This window comes from Bubalus bubalis, chromosome 12 (assembly GCF_019923935.1).
Source record: "Bubalus bubalis isolate 160015118507 breed Murrah chromosome 12, NDDB_SH_1, whole genome shotgun sequence".
NCBI classification, from domain to species: Eukaryota; Metazoa; Chordata; class Mammalia; order Artiodactyla; family Bovidae; genus Bubalus; species Bubalus bubalis.
The window spans coordinates 102924537-102944496 of record NC_059168.1 but is presented as its reverse complement, the minus strand read 5'-3'; the positions used below and the strand labels follow the sequence as shown (position 1 = coordinate 102944496).

The 19960-nt window shown below is 59.8% G+C and overlaps 1 protein-coding gene across 2 annotated transcripts in view; it reads left to right on the top strand.

Annotated features, from left to right (window-relative positions):
- NACC2 (NACC family member 2) overlaps window positions 1-19355 on the top strand; it is an 83634-nt gene extending 64279 nt beyond the window's left edge. For both annotated transcript variants that reach the window (XM_045162396.1, XM_025261988.3), the window contains exons 3-6: window positions 10300-10464; window positions 12669-12774; window positions 13071-13168; window positions 14350-19355. In XM_045162396.1, the coding sequence (XP_045018331.1) occupies window positions 10300-10464; window positions 12669-12774; window positions 13071-13168; window positions 14350-14855 (875 nt within the window). In that variant the 3' untranslated portion in view covers window positions 14856-19355. The remainder of the gene's footprint in view (window positions 1-10299; window positions 10465-12668; window positions 12775-13070; window positions 13169-14349) is intronic.
- Window positions 19356-19960: the final 605 nt, after the last annotated feature.

Sequence of the window (19960 nt, the reverse complement as noted above, 5' to 3'; positions counted from 1 at the left end):
GTCTGCATGGTCTTACGTCAGCGGAGCTGCCCCGCGCCCTTCTCTTTGATGTTCACCTGCTGCATCTTGTCCCCAACCTTTTGCTTTCAGACTTTCCTTGTCCTTTTGTGTAAGAGTGTCTCCTGTTTTTGTTTGTTTGTTTGTTTACACAGTCTTGAACAATTCTTCATTGGAGTGTTTAGTCCACCTACATTTCATGAACTGCTGGTATTTGGGGGTTTCATCTACTTTTTTTCCCCTGATCTACTGTGGCTTCTCCATTTTTCCTCTTTCTTTCAGGCTAATCAGGTACTTTAATCTGTTTATTTGCTTTTCTATGCCTGTTTTAAATTTGCCTACTGGTCTCTTTAGGGCTTCCCTGGTGGCTCAGTGTAAAGAATCTTCCTGCCAATGCAGGAAACAGAGGTATGATCCCTGGGTCGGAAAGATCCCCTGGAGAAGGAAATGACTACCCACTCCAGTATTCTGCCTGGAGAATGCCTGTGGACACAGGCGTCTGGTGGGCTGCAGTCCTCTCATGCGTGCTCAGCCGTGTCCGACTCTTTGCAATCCTGTGAACTGTAGCCTGCCAGGCTCCTCTGTCCATGGGATTCTCCAGGCAAGAATACTGGAGTGGGTTGCCATTTCCTCTTTCAAGGCACTTTCCCAACTCTGGGATTCAACCAATAGCTCCTGCCACATGTCCTGCATTGGCAGGCGGTTCTTTACCACTGAGCCACCTGGGAAGTGCCATCTCTTCATGGTAAATAGATGGGGGAACAATGGAAACAGTGACAGGCTTTCTTTTCTTGGGCTCCAGAATCACTGCAGATGGTGACTGCAGCCATGAAATTAAAAGATATTTGCTCCTTGGAAGAAAAGCTGTGACCAACCTAGACAGCATATTAAAAGGCAGAGACATTACTTTGTTGACAAAGGTATGTCTGATCAAAGCTATGGTTTTTCCAGTGGTCATGTATGGATATGAGAGTTGGACCATGAAGAAATCTGAGCGCTGAAGAATTGATGCTTTTGAACTGTGGTGTTGGAGAAAACTCTTGAGAGTCCCTTGGACTACAAGGAGATCGAACCAGTCAATCCTAGAGGAAATCAGTCCTGAATATTCATTGGAAGGACTGATGCTGAAGCTGAAGCTCCAATACTTTGGCCACCTGATGTAAAGAACTAACTCACTGGAAAAGACCCTGATGCTGGGAAAGATTGAGGGCAGAAGGAGAAGGAGACGACAGAGCATGAGATGGTTGGATGGCATCACTGACTCGATGGATCTGAGTTTGAGTAAGCTCTGGGAGTTGGTGATGGACGCGGAAGCCTGGTGTGCTGCAGTCCATGGTCAGACACAACTGAGCGACTGAACTGAACTGAACATCTGGGAAGTCCTTAGAGATCAGCAGACAAACTGCAGCCCATGGGGTCACAAAGAGTGAGGCGCAACTTAGCACATAAACAACAGCTGGTCTCTTAAGGGTTGGAGGTCATCTTGACTCCCAGCCTTCCTTCAGGGACCTTCCCCCTCTGCTGCTTGCCAAGACCGCCACGACTTGAGCCCCTTTCTGCCCCCTGCCATCCTGGGTAGGGGTGAGGGCGTTGGCGTGTTTTCAGCTGCAGCCTTTCTCATCGTTGTTTTAAACACCTGTGTTTATACTTACCTGCACATTTATTTTTTCCGTGTCTTCCTGTGTTACCCTCTGTCTGGGATCAGTTTTTTGTTGTTGTTTAACGTGGACCGTTTTTCAAGTCTTTGTTGAATCTGTTACAACAGTGCTTCAGTTCTGTGTTTTGGTTTTCCAACTGTGAGGCACGTGAGATCCCAGCTCCCCTGCCAGGGCTTGAACCCCCGCTGCCTGCCCTGGAGGGTGAAGTCAACCACGGGACCCCTGGGGAAGTCCCTGGGGTCACTGTCTTCTCGTGACTTCATGTCTTTGATCAGCTCGGAATTCTCGGTCACGACAGCTCCCCACGTGCACCCACGCTCCTGCCGGGGCTCCCGGGGCACGAGTGTTGTGCGTTCACCACGTCCTGCGAATTCCCCGTAAGCTCTGTTCTGTTTCACGACTTTTCTTTTTTCTTCTGCAGCTTCCGTCTGGACGTTTTGGACTGAGTTATTTTCCGGTTCACCAATCTTCTCATCTGCTCTGTTTAATTTACTCCTGAACCAATCATCTTCCTAGCGTTTGATTTTTTACTGATTCTGGTTTTCTGGTGAAATTCTCCATCTTGTACATTCCTTGCACACATGAAGAGAGGTTATTTGAAAGACAGACTCTGCCTATATTCTGTTCCAGATCGCCTGTGGGTCCGATCGAATGTCTTTTTGTGGATTGTGAGCTTCTTTCTTCATCACTCATTTCTGAGTGCGCTGGGTCTTTGTCGCCGCTTGTGGGCTCCCTCTAGCCGCAGTGGTGGCTTCTCGGGGCTTCAGTAGTTGTGGCCCTGCAGCGCGTGGGATCTTCTCGGATCAGGGATTGAACCTGTGTTCCCTGTGTTGGCAGGCGGGATCTTAACCAGTGGACCACCGTGAAGTCCCCCTGGTGATTTTTTTATTGAACGCTTCACGACGTGTGAATACATTTTGGAAGCTCTAAGCAGAGCTGCTTCTCACAGGGTCTGGGACCTGTCTTTAGAGTCCTTCGCGAGAGACCCTCGGGTTTGTCAGAAAGCGATGTGACCTGCTGGAGTAAGTCAGGTGGGGCGCTCCTGGCCGCCCTGCTCGTGGGCCCTGGCTGTTCCCGGGTCTTGATGAAGTCCTTGGTGTTCCCCTGAGCACCGCCTCCTCTGCAGGCCCTCAAATCTGATTCTTGTTTAGCTCACACGTGGGACACCACATTCCTGACTTAAGTTGTTTTTCCATTTCTTGGCAATGGCTTTTCTGCCTCTGGTCCTGCACGCATGCTACTTAGCGGTCGGCAGATACACTGAAGAGAACTTGGGAAGCTGTGTCCAGGTGCCGGCTCCCGGCAGGGACCCCCAGAGTCTCTGCGGGCTCTCGACCCCTCTGTCTGTCTGCCCGGCCCCCAGCTGCTGGCCCCTCTCCTTGGGCTTGCTGCTCCCAGCGGTCACCCCCCACCCCACCCCATGGGGCAGCCACTGGTCTCCGTCCGATTTGTAATGTTGTGTTAGTTTCAGGCGTGCGCAGCTGAGTGGTTCGTTACACAACATGCGGGTGTCTGTTCTTTTTCAAATGCTTTTCCCACTTTAGCTCATTACAGAATTCTGAGTAGAGTTCCCTCTCCTGTGTAGTAGGTCCTTGTGGTTTATGTTTTATATATAGAACCGTATATATGTTGATCCCAAATGCCTAATTTATCCCTCCCTTCCCTTCCCCTTTGTAACCATAAGCTTGTTTTCTGTGTCTGTGAGTCTGTTAATGTGTGTCCATAAGTCCATTTGTGTGTTTTTTTTAAGATTCTGCATATAAATGATGTCATCTGATATCTGTCTTTGTCTGACTTACTTAGTATGACCATCTCTACCAGGCAGCTTCCCCTGTGTCCTTTTTTTTGGCCATGCTGTGCAGCATGCAGAATCTTAGTTCCCAATCAGGGATCGAACCCGGGCCCCCAGCATAGGGAGCCGCTGGACCACTGGGGAAGTCCTTGTGCTCGCTCTATTAGAGTACAGAACGATTATGCATGGAAAGCCACCCACCCTCATGGCCCCTCGCCTCTCACTCTGGTCTCCAGCAGCGTCCCCGGTCGGCCTGGCGTCCACGGGTGGGCAGCAGGCCTGCGAGCGTCTCTAAGGACGGAAGGATGGGGAACAGAAGAGGCACATAGTCAGAGTGGCGACGGGAGAAGCTGCTGGGCTCTCTCTGGGGGGTGGGAGGCCAGACGGGACTGGTGGGGTCTCCCAGGGCCAGACTAGGACACAGGAGGCAAAAAACAACAAATAGAACCCAGGTCTGAGTGGGGCGGGCCAAGTAGGGTGTGGAGCTGCCCAGGGGGAGTGTCAGGATTCCAAGCTGTCCCAGAGGGGCCAGTCACCAGGTCTGGCTGGGGCACCGTCCAGGGACAGGCCTCTGCAACCCCCACGTCTCTCTAGCAGCTGAGCTCGGAACTTCCCGAGTGTGGGGCCCCCGAGACCCACATGGGTCCCTTCGTGACCCCGCTTCTGGGGGTCTGCTGGCCAGGGTTTGCACATAGGTCCTCCGCAGCCTTGGCCTTGAATTTCTGTTTCCACCTTTATTTTTCTTCCTTTCCAGACTTTTGCTACTTGTTTTACCCCATGTGCCAAATTGCACTGGTTCTTGGATGCATCCTCCCCCCAACGTTTTAAATCCAAGAAACGAGATGCATCTTACTGTCTGTGGTGCATCACGGTTACGTAGGAGGCACGGAAAGGCGGGACGATGGCTGTGGATGCTCACCCCGTCCCTCCCACCTGGGCCTGCGTGCACCTGCAGGAAACCCACCTGCCCTGTTCCTGGGAGGCTGACGGGGGTGTCCAGCACACGGATGTCCATCACAGGTGTGGCCCTTTAAAAACTGCGGGTCTAGTTGGCACCGAGCTGGCAGCTGCAGGGACGAGCCAGATTGCCCACCTGTGGTGTGTTTGTCGTGAGTGGAAGCCACCTGGAGCTGAGCAGAAAGGGGCTGGGCAGCCTCCCGGGCACCAGGTGGTGTGACCTGAGCATCCACCACCCAGAAGAGCTCCGTCAACCAGCCTCCAGGGCCCCGGGACTCGCCCACGCTGCTCTGATGGCCACCCCCACCCCCCGCCCTGGCAGCCCCTCTCCTCTGTCCCCCGGGTGCTGGCTGTGTCTTTGGCCGTGCCCTCCATGTGGACCCGCCCTGGAGGTGACCCTGGACACCGCTCATCCACTGGCCGCGTGAGCCTGGGGTCCATCCAAACTGTCACCAACCATTTGTGCCTCGTGGCCCCGTGGTGACCGTCGTGTGGACGGCTCCCTGGCTGTCCCTTCCCCTGATGCGGGATGTTGGGTGTTTCCAGCTGGCGTCTGTGAACAGAGCCGTGCGGGCATTTCTGCACAGGCTTCCGGGCGTCCAGCGCTCATCTCTCTCTCTTCTCCTGGGTAAACACCTGGAAGCCGAGTGCTGGCTCAGCACAGCACACATCTAACTTCGTAACAAATGGCCTCGTGGTTCCCAGCAGCCTGTGCCATCTCGTTCTCGTGGCCGGGCAGGCGGGTGGGTGACTGTTCCAGGGGCCCCGGGTCCTCGCTGTGCTTGGGTCCCACCGAGCTGTCCTAACCTCGAGGAGTGTTGTCTCAGTGTGGCTTTAATTTCCATTTTTCTAAGGGCTTGTATGGAGAAGGCAATGGCACCCCACTCCAGTACTCTTGCCTGGAAAATCCCATGGATGGAGGAGCCTGGTGGGCTGCAGTCCATGGGGTCGCTAAGAGTCGGACACGACTGAGCGACTTCACTTTTCACTTTTCACTTTCATGCATTGGAGAAGAAAATGGTAACCCACTCCAGTGTTCTTGCCTGGAGAATCCCAGGGACGGGGGAGCCTGGTGGGCTGCTGTCTACGGGGTCGCACAGAGTCGGACATGACTGAAGTGACTTAGCAGCAAGGGCTTGTGATGAGCATCTTGTGCTGATTCGCTGTCTGTGTGTTCTCTGCTAATGTATCTGGTCAGCTCTTCTGCCCGTTTTTAAAGTTGGATTGTTCGTTCTGCTCCGGTTGAGTTTCCCTTGTCTTCCCTAGGGTTTTCCTCTGTTAGGCACATGCTTTGTAGATCTTGCCTTGGTCATCTTTTGTAGACAACGAGTTTTTTTTCATTGTGATGATGTTTAGTTTCTTATTTAACTTAGTGATTGTGCTTTTGGGGTTCTGTCTAGGTTTTTAGCTAAACCCAAGGTTGCAGATTTGCTGCCGAAAGTTCTCTGGGTTTGTGTTTACATTCAGCTCTGCAGCCCACTTGGGTTCGTCTTCACACAAGGTGCTGGCTGGGCTTGCGGGTGTTCGGCTTGGCTTCGCCTGCGTGTGACTCGTGTGTGATCCTTGTTGGGAGCCTGTCACCTCCCCCGCCGGGCCCCTGTGCACCTTTGTCACGGATTGGCCGAGCTCACTCGCGTGGGTCTGGCTCTGGGCCGTGCGCTGTGTCTGGCAGGCTTGGTCACCGCCAGCATCGGGTCGCGTGCAGCCGTGTTCTTCTTTCCGTTTGCTTTTCAGTTGTGTTTTTCTGTATCATGAAGGACTAGGGGCTCGGTTTCTTATTCTGCCATCTGAACAAATGGCGTACACTTTTGTGGAGCGGACATCACCTCTCTGCCCCTTCCCCGCCCTGCCCCACCTCAACAGGGCCCCCCAGTGGCTGGACCAGGGCAGCCTGGGCACCTGCGGGTGGTCACGGCGTTGGCAGGGCTCCGATGGCAATGCCCAGACGCACCTGCACTTGGGGACAAGAACAGGCCCCGCTGAGCCTCCTGGACGTGATGGCACCCTGGCTGGGGCTGGGCGTCGTGGTGTGCGCTGCCCGTGCAGAAGGTCCAGCACGTTCTTCAGATTCCCTGCCCGTGACCCTCAGGAGGTTGAGGACGTTTTGGGCTGCGGGCAGCGTGATGCTCCCAGTTTCCCTCCTTCCATTCGTTCCTTTGAAAAAGTGTCTTTATGGTGGCAGAGGGTGCCTGGTAGAAGATCTACTGTTAGAACCACTTTTAAGAGCACAGAACCAAGTGGGTTCACGCGTGGAACCATCACCACCGTCTTCTTCGCAGGCCGAAGCTCTGTCCCCATTGGACACTCACCCCTTCCCCTCCCTCAGCCCCAGGCCCTCACGTGAGTGCGTCATGCAGGCTGTGGCATCCGTGTCACCTCGCTCGCGTGGCATCTCTCCCCTCTGGGTTCAGGCAGTGTCCTGGGCAGGTGGGCAGCAGAGTCTTGAAGGCACCGCAGGGACCCCTCTTCCCCCTGCAGGGTCCACCGCCTGCCCCGTGGACGCACTGGTGTTCTCTCCAGCCCCAAGGCCTCGATTCTGCTGCCCATTTGTCCAGCTGAGCTTCTGTTCCAGAACCTTCCATTGGGACCTTTATGACCATGACTCACCCACCCTCATGCAGGGCGGATGCTCACCTCCCCATGCAAGTGGCTAATGGCTTTCACATGCTTCCCACCAGATTTCACAGGGCTAAATATTTGGAGCCCATGACCCTAGAAACCAGCATCATAAAGGGGTGGAAACGGGGCCACTGACGCTGCAGGCGGCTGCCCGGGTCTTGGGGCAGCAGGAGGCCAGCAGGTTCCCCCACCCCAGTGCAGGGGGGGCCTGGGTGTGACCCCTGCACACAGCCCAATGAGGCATCTCCCACTGCCCTTGCCATCAGGCACTGTCAAAGGCCTGATGACCTGCCAAAGGCCACCAGGGGTGCTTGAGGGTCCCCGTCACTGAGCTCCAGTGCACAGGCTTTCCTGGGTTTCTGGAGCCTGTCTGTGACTCGACAACCCCTCCCAGAACGGAGGCTGCTAGAGGCTCAGCTCCGACCTGGCAGAGGGTAGTTTAGGGCTGGGGGTGTGCGGAGCAATCGGAGCACCTTTCCAGATGCGCTGCCGCTCAGGGGGGTATTTTTAGCTGGCGCAGTATCCGGCACGTGCCGGAGCAGAAATAGAAGAGGCTCTTTTGGTTGTTCTGGATCTGACAGCCTCTGGCTCTCGGGGAGCCGGGCTGGGGTGGGTGGGGGGAGCGTGCGGAGCACAAACAACTTCTGCTGTTTGGAGAAACATCGAGGCCGAGGGTTGTGCATGGGATTATTTCTGCTGGCGAGCGCTCTTTATGTAAATGCCACGGCGCCAGCGTTGGCGCTCTGCTCCGAGTCTGTGAGCGTAATCACAGCGGGCTGGGGTGGGGGGGTGGCGGGCTCGGTAATTATGTTTTAAAATATCATCCGGGTTGTTTTTCCTGTGCTCCCCGAGCCCCTGGGTAATTCCGGGTTTGGAAGATTCTGCCGGCTCTCTGCCATTCTGCCCCACACACCCCCCAACCCGCCCCGCCCAGCATTCCCCAAACATGCCAGGTGGGAGATGCTGCCCGACCCCCAGAGCGGCCACCCTTCCGGCTTCTGCCCTGATCTGAGCTCCCGGGAGGCTCCCTCCTTCGCCCTGGAGTTGACCCCTTCCGGGCCAAAGGCACCGGGTACCATGCTCACCCTATGCATGTTGGCAGGCGCCTCCCCAGGAAGGGCTGAGCTCTGTGGGGACAGGGTAGAGGGGGCCCTGGGGGACCCTGCTGGGAATTGAGGGTGACTCCAGCGTGAGTGATCCCAGACCCTGGGTGAGGCAGCAAGAGCAGCAGGTGGGTCCCCAACCCATCCTCAGGGATGGGACTGACCACCCTACCTTACCCCGTGGGACTCGCCCTGTGGTTTACAAAATGCTGGTTCCCCAGGGCCTGGGTCGCCTTGACCCTTCCCCCACGAGAGATTGGTGCAGAGATAACCTGGGGCTAATGCATGCTCACCTGCTTCCGCTCTGGGGCTGCAACCCTTCCTTGCCACCACCCCTCCCAAAGCCCCTTTACAGCAGCCCCCGTGTGGCTTCCAGGTCCTTCTCCCAGCCCCACCTGGTCTCCCCCCTCCCCAGGCTCAGGTGTCCCTGCTGAATTGCCCTGTGAGCCCAACAGGGTGTCACAGTACAGAGGGCAGGGGGCACTGGCCAGCCCAAGGGGCTGCCTCTGACCCTCTGGGAGTGGTCATGGCACCTCCCCAACAGACTCCGCCCCTGAGCCCCTGCCCGGAGGAGACCGTCCAGCCAGGCCTCGCCCCCTAGTGTCCTTGACCCCCACCCCCCAGCTGTCCAAGTCCTGGTGGGTCCGACAGCTGTGCCCTCCTGCCCTGCCCAGGGCTCATCAAGGCTGCTGACAAGAGCCACTGCTCTCAGCAGGGAAGGCCCACCTGGTGTCCATCGGAGCAGCCTGGGGCCCTATCCAAGCTGTAGACATTGCCTGGGTGCCGGGTGGGTAAGGGAGGGGTCGGGCCCTGGGCTCCCCTGCAGGCCGTGCTGCTCTGCCAGATGTGCGGCGGCCCGCCCAGAGCAGCTGGGGTTCTCACCCACACAGTTTCCGGGGCAGCGGCCCTCCCAGGAATGACCAGGTGTGCCCGTGTGCTGGGGACACAGACGAGGCAGGCACTGGCCCTGCCTTCTGGCCGCGGCAGCAGGGTGAAGAGGGTATGCTGATGGCCGAGTGTGAGCATGAACCAGGGTGAAGGTGCCAGCCTGCAGGTCTGCGTGGAGGCTTGCTGGGTGCGGGCCTCTTGCTGATCCTGCTGAGAGGCCTGGGCACACAGCACTGGGGGGAATTGGTGCCAGGCAGGAAAACAGGGCAGGGGCATTGGGGAGATGGGGGAGAGGGGGACAGGCAGGGGCAAGAACCGGGGGCCTGCTTGAAGGGTGCTGGGGGATAGAGCCTGGCGAGTGGGGGTCCTGTCCATGGTGGAGTCCTCCATGCGGCCTCTGCCCTCACCCTGCCTTGGCTGCTGGCTGGGCACTCCTGTGGGCAGGGGGCAGGCCCTCGGCTTCCCCTTCAGCCTCCCAACACCTGGTGAGGCACAGGGGTGTGCTGGGTGCCCACCAAGTGCCCAAAGGACCCACCCCTCCATCCCGAGCACTAGAGGAAACCCCAACCAGGCCTCAAGAGACCCTGCAGGGGGTGGGAGAGAAGGGGGTGGTTGGGAGGCTGGCCTGGCATGGGGGCGGGGTGTGCTTGAGCTCAGGGTGGGGTTCGGTCAGGGGAGCGTCAGGGGGCCTCCCCCACGCCTGCCTCCCCATCACAGCTGCAGTTCTGGCACGCTTGGGGGTCCCTGAGTGCTCCCCAAGTGGTGATCTGTCAGGAACATTCCCTGAAGGCTCAGAGGCTTGGAGCTGGCCCTGGAGACACGGTATCTGCCCTGCCTGGCTCTGCCACCCCCCCGGCTTCACTGCTGGATGGTATTGATGGAGCCACTTTTGGCCAGGAGCAGAGGGCGCAGCGCCCACTGGCAGAGGGGCTGTGTGGCAAGGGGCTGCTGTGAGGAGCAGCTGGGTGGGGGGCTGACAAGACGAGGTCTGTCCCCTCCCCGAGCCTTCGCTCCCCCAGCAGAGGTGGCTGCTCCGCCTCTACCGGGCTGTCCTCCGAGGCCTGGTGGACACCGCCCCGCCCCGGGAGCCTCCTGGACCGGACTGGACATCCCCCCACCTGTCCTATCTACTCTCTCGGGTTCTGCAGGGGCAGCAGCTGGTGGGCAGGGAGGGCGGGCGCAGAGCAGCCCTCACTCTGGCCTGGGTGGAGGAGGGCCGATCTCCCCGTCTGTGGCCCCGGGGCTTGGCTGGGATGCCCCTGACCGGGCCGCCCTGTGTCCACAGTGCAAGAGAAGCCGGAGCCGGTGCCGCTGGAGAGCCGCTCCTGCGTCCTGATCCGCCGCGACCTGGTGGCCCTGCCCGCCAGCCTCATCAGCCAGATCGGGTACCGCTGCCACCCCAAGCTCTACTCCGAGGGGGACCCTGGCGAGAAGCTGGAGCTGGTGGCAGGTGAGGCCCCGCCCCACCGTGTCTGCTGTCTGCAGAAGCCCTCCCCTTTTGTTTTTCCTTTGGGGCTGTGAACAGCGTTACTCATCACCAATCAGTCAAACAAACGAAAAAAAAGAACATCTTAAATTTCCTCTTAATTTCCTTTTAGAAGAATGTGTCACGAAGAGGAGTTATTCAATTGAATTAATTTAGCATTTTAATTGAATCCCCTGGGCTGGTCGAGCTTCTGATTGGCAGGGGCCGCAATCACGATTGTGTTTTAATTTAGGTCGTGGCTAAAACCAAGTCCTGTACAGTTTGCTGCCCCCACCCCCCCGCCCCCGCCCCCCCCCAGCTCCCCCGAGTGTCCAGAGGCCACATTCAAGGGCCAGTGTCGCCAGCTTCCACACAGCGGCTCCTAGATGGACCCGCTTCTTCTATAAAAACAGACAACGCAGTGGGATCCAAAGCCCATTAGGGCTGGTGCCTGTTGGAAACATTTATCTTCTCAGTGTTGGAATTCATTGGGCCTCACGGCTCCTTGTGGATTCCAACCCCCCCACCCCCTCGGCCAAGCCACAAGTCTTGTGGGATCTTAGTTTCCTGACCATGGCCTGGCAGTGAGAGCGCAGAGTCCTAACCAGTGGACGGCCAGGGACGTCCCTCCTTGCAGATGTTTAAGGCTGTCCAGCAGTGAGATGAGAATTCATGGGCCACTGGGCCCCCACTCCTGTCCAGCACCCCGCCTGCCGCTCCTGCGCAGCTTCGTGGGGTTTTTCTGCCCGAGACGTCCTTGCTGCTCGAACCACGCCTCAGCGGGCCACCTGGCCTTTTTAGCCGACAGGAGAGTCGCCAGGCGGTGTTAGCTGGTCTGGACGGGCCTGGGTGGGGTGAGGGTGCCCCCGGCCATACCCCACGCGCCCTGCCTCCATGCCAGCTGTTACCGTTCCAGCAAGGGCCCAGCTCCTGAGTTCCAGGACTGTCAGCATTGGACTGGGATGGATTCTGAGAGTGGGCAGGTTCCTTGGAGCCCTGGGGGTGGGTGGGCATGGTCCCCGGGGAGGCCTGTTTGGGCTGGGGAGGGGTGTGGGCCAGCCACCTTCCTTGGCTGGGTCCCGCCCCAGCCCCAAGCCTCCTGCTGGTCCCCCTTTGCAGATCTCCCCACTGCGAGGCGGCTGTCCGGCCCATGTGGCTCAGGGTGACCTGTCTCTCTGTTGGGTTTGAGGCTCTGCAGACCTTGCGGGGTGAGGCCCTTGGCGACACTCGGTGTGTCTTGGCCAGGGCATCCGATGGAGGTCTGCATCCAGCATCAGCCACATGCTTCTTGGCCCCGTGGCTACGGGTGTCCCTGGAGACCTGGCTCATGGGAGGGACAAAGCGTGAAGCCAGGGAAGGCCCCCCCACCCCCGAGCTGGCAAGTCAGGTCTTCCCAGGGTGTCCTCCCGCCTTCTGCTCTGCCTCTGCAGAAGGGAGCGCTGCTTCGTTCCTGCTTTTCACTAAGATGCTTCAGTACGTACTCTGTAACAAAGTCAGATCGTAGACAAAGGCCCAAAGAGGCCCTGGAGGCTCCCTGCACCCGCGCCCAGCGCTTCCCTGCCCTTCTGCGTTCTTCACACCCGCGGCTACCAGCTGGGGACACTGCCTCTGGCCTAAGCTCCTTTCTCCATGGGCAGCATCTGGGGTGAACCAGGGCTCCAGCAGCCCGAGCCTGTGGTCATCCCTGCCCTTCGTTGGCTGAGCCCTGGGCGGGCCCAGTCTGACCGGTCTCCCTGGGGCGAACAGCACTGCAGGGTGCGCGGTCCTGCCTCTGCGCTGGGCTGGAGGGAGGGTCAGTGCTGGGCCGGGGAGCCCCTCCCTGAGCTCCATGACTCCACCTCCCACCCCTGCCCGCAGCTCTTTGATCAGGGAGCAGCTGAGAGGCGAGACAGGGGTTTACCCAAACCCACACCCAGGGCAGTTCCCCCAAGGGCCGGAAGGCAGTTTGGGGACTGCCCCATGGAAGCGAGTGACCAAGGTAGCCTCCTCCTGGAGACAGGACCCCGAGGGAGCAAGGACGGCCTGGGGCACCCTGGGGTCCCCGGGCCTGGAGTAGGGGTGCTGTCAGAGTCGGGAAGGCCCCGCCTGCCCCCTGCCTCCCCCTCGCCTGCGGTCTGCCCGTCCTGGGCCCAGCAGCCCTGGGTCTGGGCCTGAGGGCCTCTCTGTCTCTCTGTGTCCGACGGCCGCAGGCTCTGGCGTCTACATCACGCGTGGGCAGCTGATGAACTGCCACCTGTGTGCGGGCGTGAAGCACAAGGTGCTCCTGCGCCGCCTCCTCGCCACCTTCTTCGACAGGTAGGTCCCCGCGGGCAGGCGGGCGCAGAAGCCTCGTCCCCTCTAGGCGAGGCTGTGCGTTTAGGGCCTGCACCTTCCCAGCTCCACGCCTGTGTCAGCCCGGGGCCCGGGGAGGGCTTCACCCCCCAAGTGAAGAAGCATGCTGGCTGCACGTCACGGGGAGTGGGGGGCCTGCCCCTCACCCCGACCCCCCGGGCAGATAAGCAGCAAGCTGTGGGTGGGGCGCGCACGCAGGTGGGCGGGCATCCCCTCCCGCCGCCGCCTCACGCTGCCTCCCCTGCCCGCCCCTCCGCCAGGAACACGCTGGCCAACAGCTGTGGCACAGGCATCCGTTCGTCCACCAGCGACCCGAGCCGCAAGCCGCTGGACAGCCGCGTCCTGAACGCTGTGAAACGTAAGAGGAGGGCTGGGGGGCCACTGGAGGGGGTGGGGGACATTTCCAGGAGGCACCAGACCCCTGGATCTCAGCCTGGGAAAGGCGGCTTCTCCCAGAGGGAGCCGGTCTTGGGGTCGACGGGGAGAAAAGAACAGCTCGCGGGAGCCCAGGCTCGAGGTGTGAACGTTCTTGGTAGGTTTCCAAGCGTGATGAATTCAGCTGCGAAACTATTTTAATATGTGAAATAGATCTAATTTTCCTTTTTGAACAAAACCCCTTATTTACATTTGGGGGTTATTTTGAGCCTTTGCCATCTGCTCGGCCTGCTTCTGCCTCCCGCTCCTGGGTGCGTGGGGGCGGAACCGGGTCCATCTTGGTGGCAGACCGCTGCCCCCCCATCCCCGAAACCCCCCACCCACCCAGTCACCCCTGCCCTGGGACAAGGAAGAAGCCACCCGTGCCCGGCCCGAGCCAGACCAGCTGATCTCGTCTTCCTGAAACACTGTCTTAGTTTTCTTGCTTAAAAGAATCTCTCCCATGAGGCTAGTTCTGTTTAGAGCAAAGAGGGGCCTTTGCAGCAGGTAATTGCATCCCAGAGTGTGCGGCGCTGGCAGGGCTCTGAGAGGAGGCAGGCGGGGTGGGGCTGGCCCGCCCCGAAGCAGGGCTCACAGTGGCGGGGGGCTCACTCTGGGGGACCCGCCTCCGAGTTCCCTGCTGTTTGTGGAGAGCTGGGTCTCCTGGCTTCTGGAACAGAAAGGAGAGGGTGGGTCATTATTGTCAAACACAATGCCGCTGCCGCGGGCTGGGCTGAAGGCAGACATGAGCCAGCACCCTCATCACTCCTTGCTGGCCCTTCAGTCCATCTCGGGCCCAGAGAGACCCACCCCCAGAGGAGTGGGACGGGGCCTCCAGCAGGGAGAAGGGTGACCGACCGCTGGTCTTCAAACTGCCCCAGGAGAGGCCTGAGTGGCCACGTGGCCTCCTTTGCCAGAGGCACGCAGGGTGGAGAAGGATCCCCCCCCTCCACTGGCCCCAGAGTGGCTGCTCCAGCCCAGAGCACGCCCCGCCCCAAGGCGGGTCTCGGCCCACCCCCTGGGGAGGCGGAGGGCGGGGCCCTGGGGCTCCTGCGGTGGGTGGGGAGCGGGGCCCTGGGGCTCCTGCGGCGGTGGCCGCTCACGCTGCCCGCCCTGTCCTTGCAGTGTACTGTCAGAACTTCGCCCCCAGCTTCAAGGAGAGCGAGATGAACGTCATCGCCGCGGACATGTGTACCAACGCCCGCCGCGTGCGCAAGCGCTGGCTGCCCAAGATCAAGTCCATGCTGCCCGAGGGCGTGGAGATGTACCGCACGGTCATGGGCTCCTCGGCGGCCGGCGCGGCCCTGGACCCCGAGTTCCCGCCCGCCGCCGCGCAGGCGTTCGAGCAGCGCATCTACGCCGAGCGGCGGGGCGAGGCCGCCGCCATCGTGGCCCTGAGAACTGACGCCGTGAACGTCGACCTGGCCGCCTCCGCCAACCCCGCCTTCGAGGCCGGCGAGGAGGCCGACGGGGCCGGCTCGGTCATCCAGGAGGTGGCCGCGCCCGAGCCGCTGCCCGCCGACGGCCAGAGCCCCCCGCAGCCCTTCGAGCAGGGCAGCGCCAGCAGCAGCCGGCCCGCCACGCCGGCCCCGGGGAGGAGACCGGAAGGCCCGTACGCGGGGCCCTTGTAGGGAGGAGCCCCAGGCGGACCGGCGCCCAGGCGGGTACGGAAGCTGCTTGCATGCGTTACTAATACAGACAAATGTGATCAAGCCACTTACCTACTGAACTGCTACTGTTGCCTGAAAAAAATGTGATTTTTATTCTGCTTGTATTTAAAATTTATGAAGGAAACAAATGCATTCGTTATACTGTAAACCGATTAGGCCACTGGCGACCTAGTTGCGAGAAAGGTCCCAGGGGCTCCTTTTTGATATTCGAGAGGTTAGTCTCCAAGTTGTAGCTCCTCCTTCCCCGCGTGGGGAGGGGGCGAGAGGCCCCCAGGCCCTGGTGCCTGGCTCTGCCGGCCTCCCACCCCCTCCTCACTCCCCCTGCCCGGGATGAGGCCAGGGGCCAGTGGGGCGGGAACACGCGCTTTGGGGTCCTCGGTCCTCACGCCTGGGGACGGGGACCCCCCCACCCCTCTGGGGCCACGGGCCAGGGCTAGGCCCCCAGGGGCCAAATCCCCGTTTTACCTTCTTCCTGAGACTGGGGGAGCAGGCCTGCCAGGTCCGCTGTGCGTGTGGGGTATGGGTGTGTGTGTGCAGAGCGTGCGTGCGTGCGTGTGTGTGTGTGTGTGTGCAAGGGCGGTGGTGACGGCTCGGCGGTGGGCCGTGCTAGTCCGTGTGTGTGAGAGGAAGTGATCTTGGCTGTGCCTGCTCTCCTGCCCCGCGCCCCAGCGCCCGACCCCCGCGGCTCCACGGACCCTCAGTCCACCTGGGACCCAGGGCCCGGGCCGCCCAGCACCCCCTGGCTCCCGCCTGGCCGCCCGCTGCCCCGTGGGGTGGGGCCACCGCCCCTGGTACAGCCCTCGCAGCCCTCAGCCACGTTGGGTTTATGTTTGCTTGTTTGTTCGTTTTTGTCTTAATTCAGATCTATTTCATATTTGGTTTGGAAACTTTCAGACCCAAAAGAACAAAAAAAAATTAAGAGAGGCTGGGGTGTCCCTGCCCCGACCCACCTCAGCTCTGGGGGGTCCGTGTCCCAGACCCCAGGCTGGGCCCCACTCACCCCTGTGGAAGGGCAGCCAGGGTGAGCAGGAAGGGAACTGGGGGCCAGGCGGGCGCTGGGCTCCCCACATGTGCTCGGAGCCCCAGGATGCGCGGACCTCCGAGGCTGTGGGTAGGTGGGCACTGGGCACAGGCCTGAGCGGAGGCGGTTTGCAGGCGCAGAGGTTCTGGAATGCTTCAGGGCAGGGGGTGTTGACGGGGGTTGGGGGGCAAGGGCTTTGTTGGTTTGAGGCTGGAAAGCTCACTGTGAAGTTTCGTTGCTGTCTGAGGGAAGGGGCACAGGCTGTCCCAAGTGCTCCCATCCAGACACCAAGGGGCCGCCCCCCACCTAGTCCCAGGTGGCCCCCAGGCATGGCCAGAGGCCCCCCACCCCAGCCCTACTCCCTGCACTCTGCCTTCCCTTTCCCCCCACCCCTGCCAGGCAGGTGTGACCCACCCCCCCCACCCCCGCCAGCCCACAAAGCTGAGCCACCCCCAGCCTCTTGCATGTCCCAGCTGGGAGGGGGGCATCATGGGAGGGGGGCTTCGGCACTGCCCCCTGCCCCAACCCCAGGCTCCTCGTCCTGCTGACTGCCGCGCTCCCTCGTGGAGGGCCCTTGGAGGAGACCTTGGTGTGGGGGGAGCGAGGGGTGCTTCTTCCAGCCAGGCCAGACATGTGGCGTGCCCTCTGCAGAGGTCTGATGGCCATGGGCTGGGCTAGGAGGACCCGGGGTGGGCACATGGGCGCTGACCTCAGCCCCTTCGCCTGCCTGTCTCTGCCCCAGGGGCTGCGGCTCCTTCCTGCTGGGGCTTCAGGCTGACCACGTGGCCCAGAGGTGGGCCTCTTCCGTCTGAGGCCCGGGGAGGGGGGATGGCGAGCTGGCACAGCCCACAGCCCACCAGGGACCCAGGACCAAGTCCTCCTGGAGTTGGGAGGAGGCCACAGCCCCTAGGTGGGGGTGGGGTGGGGCGGGTGAGGCGGACTCCAGCACCCCACCGGAGCCCCCCTCGTCGGCCAACACCCCATGTTTGCACTTTTATCCAACTAGCCCCTGGGGACCCTCGGGGGCCGGCTGCCCTGGCTGTGGACAGAAGGGCTTTGCTCTCTCCTCTTGACCCCCACTCCAACGTGCGCCCGGCGGCCATCCCCCGCCCCCCGGCCCCGAGGTCAGGACAGGGAGGGGCGCCAGCCTCCCAGAGAAGGCCTGACGGCGCTGCTCAGGCCAGCACAATGTCCCGTGACCTCTGTTCTTTAATTGTTAGAGTCGCCGTCTGTTTCGTTGTTCTGGGTAAGGAAGGCTAGAGCTGCAGGTGAAACTGTAATAAGAATCTAATGTGAATGGCTGCTGAACTCTTCCTGCGCTCCGGACGGGCCAGGCCGAGCGTTTTGCACTAATGTGTCCCGCGGTGGACGTGGGGCGGAGCGTTTGCAGACGGACGTGGCTGATGATTGTATCTGCCGGGGTGCTCCCCCCGCTGCGTCCGGAATGTTCCGCGGGGCGGGTGGCGGCGGCGGGCCTGGGCTCGGGGGGGCCTTCCAGAGTGCCTTAGCATCTTTTGATCATTTTTCCCAAGGAAAACCAATTAGGAGAACCGGACCCTTCCCTCCTCTGTTTACAAGACGACTAATTCCTGTCCCGTGAGTGTGACCCTCCACACCCGACCCCTGTAGACCGAGAGACAAGCCACTCAGTATTTATGAGATAACCGCACCTTTATCCCTAAGCTTGACTATTAGCAATACGCATATACTACATAGAGTCTACATAGAGCTAAGTCTATCAGCGCCTTTCGGAGAGAGAAGGACTGGGCCAGTCCCAGCGGCCGTGGTGGGCAGCCCGCCTGGGCTCCGCGACCGCCCCCCACCCCTGCCCTCCCCGGTGGCCGGGCTGGGCCCTGGGAGGCAGCTGGGACGAGTGCAAAGGTCCAGGAGAAGGGACCGTGATGTGACAGATACTGTGAGCTCGGTGGGGCTGCCTGCCTGCCCGCCCGGCCGGCCGGCGGCCTCGGTACTTGAAACCTGTCTTGCTTTCTGCACTGTCTGGTCTCACCCAGAGTTCTCTGTGGTTGCTTAGCCTTGCACTTGATGCGATCGTCTTACCCTGCCCTTGAATGTGGACCAGAGGCAAGGGGAGAGGCCTCTGGGCGTGCGGCCTGCGGCCCCAAAACCGCTGTCCGGGTGCTGGGGCCCCAGGAACCGGGCGTGTTTCTCCTCCATGAAAACTCATTCCTCGGCGGCCTTTCTGCTGGGAGGAAGGAGGAAAGCAGGGGCTCAGCCTGGGAGCGGCCTGCTCGATTCTGGCCCTGACTCTGTCCCCATGTGATGGCCGGAACCTCCCAGCGTGGGTTGGGTGCGTGCCACCTCCAGCCGTGGACGGCTTAGATTCCCCTCCACCGGGTTATCTTTATGGAAACACTCTGCTGCAAGTCAAAAAAGGCCTATGGCCCATTAACCACCTGAAAACTCAGAGAAAACCTCTGCCTGCCTCTCTGCCAGCAGTAAATCCTAAACACAGAACTGAGAGCTCAGAGCTGTCTTGAGCTTTAACTACTGTTTCTGAATGTTGCTGCTGCATACGTCTGTCATTTTGTCAGCCAGCCAGCTCCGGGCGCGTCACCCGCCAGCGGCCAGAGACCGTGGTGGGGGCGGGGGTGGGGGGGGGGCTCGGTACAAGGTGTTTCTAACCTGGCAAGGGTTTTTGGTTTTTGTTCGTTTGTTTTGTTCTGTTTCTTTGAGAAAAACGAGAAGGAATCTGATGCAGCATCTGTCTAAAGCATTCAGATTGGACACCCCGCTTGGATTCTGATCAGTGCTTCTTCGTTAGCGTTTTGCACATGGTTGTCATTTTTATGTCAAAAGAAGCCAAAACTTGCAATACTATTTTTAGCAGACAAAAAATAATAAAAACTAAATATAAACCGTATAAATATTTTTGACTTGAACATTTGAATGGCATTGGGTGCAAATAGACCATTCATCCTTTGGACGGACTGTTTGGGGAAAAGAAAGAGACTTTTGAAAAGGAGACGGTTGTTGTTAAAGAGTCCGTGGGGGGGTTAAGTAGTACTGTAACTCACGACTGTTAAAAATCAATAAATAAATTGTCCTGTGCTGTATAGGAGGCCTGTTTCACAGTAACACTGAGTTCCATTTCAGCCTCAGAAGAGACTGGCTTTTTTTTTTTTTTCTTCTTTTTTTTTTTTTAAAGAAGGAGGAAACCTCTGTTTGTTCCTCCTGCGCCTCCCTCTTTTTCGTGCTGCTACTTGGCAGAATTCAGACTGTTGCTTTTTCGCCACGGCTGACACCCTATCATAACTCAGAGGACACGATGTCCGCCAGCGACCAGGACCCAGAGGGCTTGCAGTGTGCTCAGAGCCGATCCAGGAAGTGGAAATCCGTTACAAACAAAAGGATGTGATCGTTCATTGTAAAGCGCTTTGTAAAATTCACATTTACAGAATAATAAAGTCAGTTCAAACCCAGGTTGCCTGCACTTGGCTCCTCTGTGGGGTTGGGAGAAGCCAGGGAGGGCATGGGTTTGTTGGAGGCAGGGCGGTCAGCCATCCCAGGAGGGGCACCCTCAGGACCCGGGAGCCCTGGGTGGGAGAAGGGCCCATCCCCAGGCTCGCTGCCCATTGTCCACACCTGGTCCCCTTCTCCCTGCCCCCAGTGTCTTAGAAGGGAAGGGGACTGGTGGGCAGGATGTCGGTGGGGGGCGGTCCCGTGCCTGGGGCGGGGAGGGGGGGTGCGCCTGAGCTCCCGGTGAATTGAGGGGGCTCTCCCTTTCATTGTCTGCAAACTGGGGCACCTGGCTCACCTGCCTGCCCCTCCAGGCGTGCAGCTGCCTCCCACCCGGCCCTTCCCCTCCTCTGCTCCTGGGCCAGGTCTGCCCCCAGGTGGACGAAGCGGGAATTACAAGTGGGCGGAGCGGGTCGCTGGTCTGAGAGCCCCAGGCTCCATTCCCTGAGCATCTCTGGAGCCATCCCTCCAGGTTCCCCAGGGCTGGTTCGCAGATTCAGGCGTGGCAGCTCTGTCTGTCCTTCACTCCACTGCTATACCCACAAGGACTTTTTTGGGCTCCAGCGGG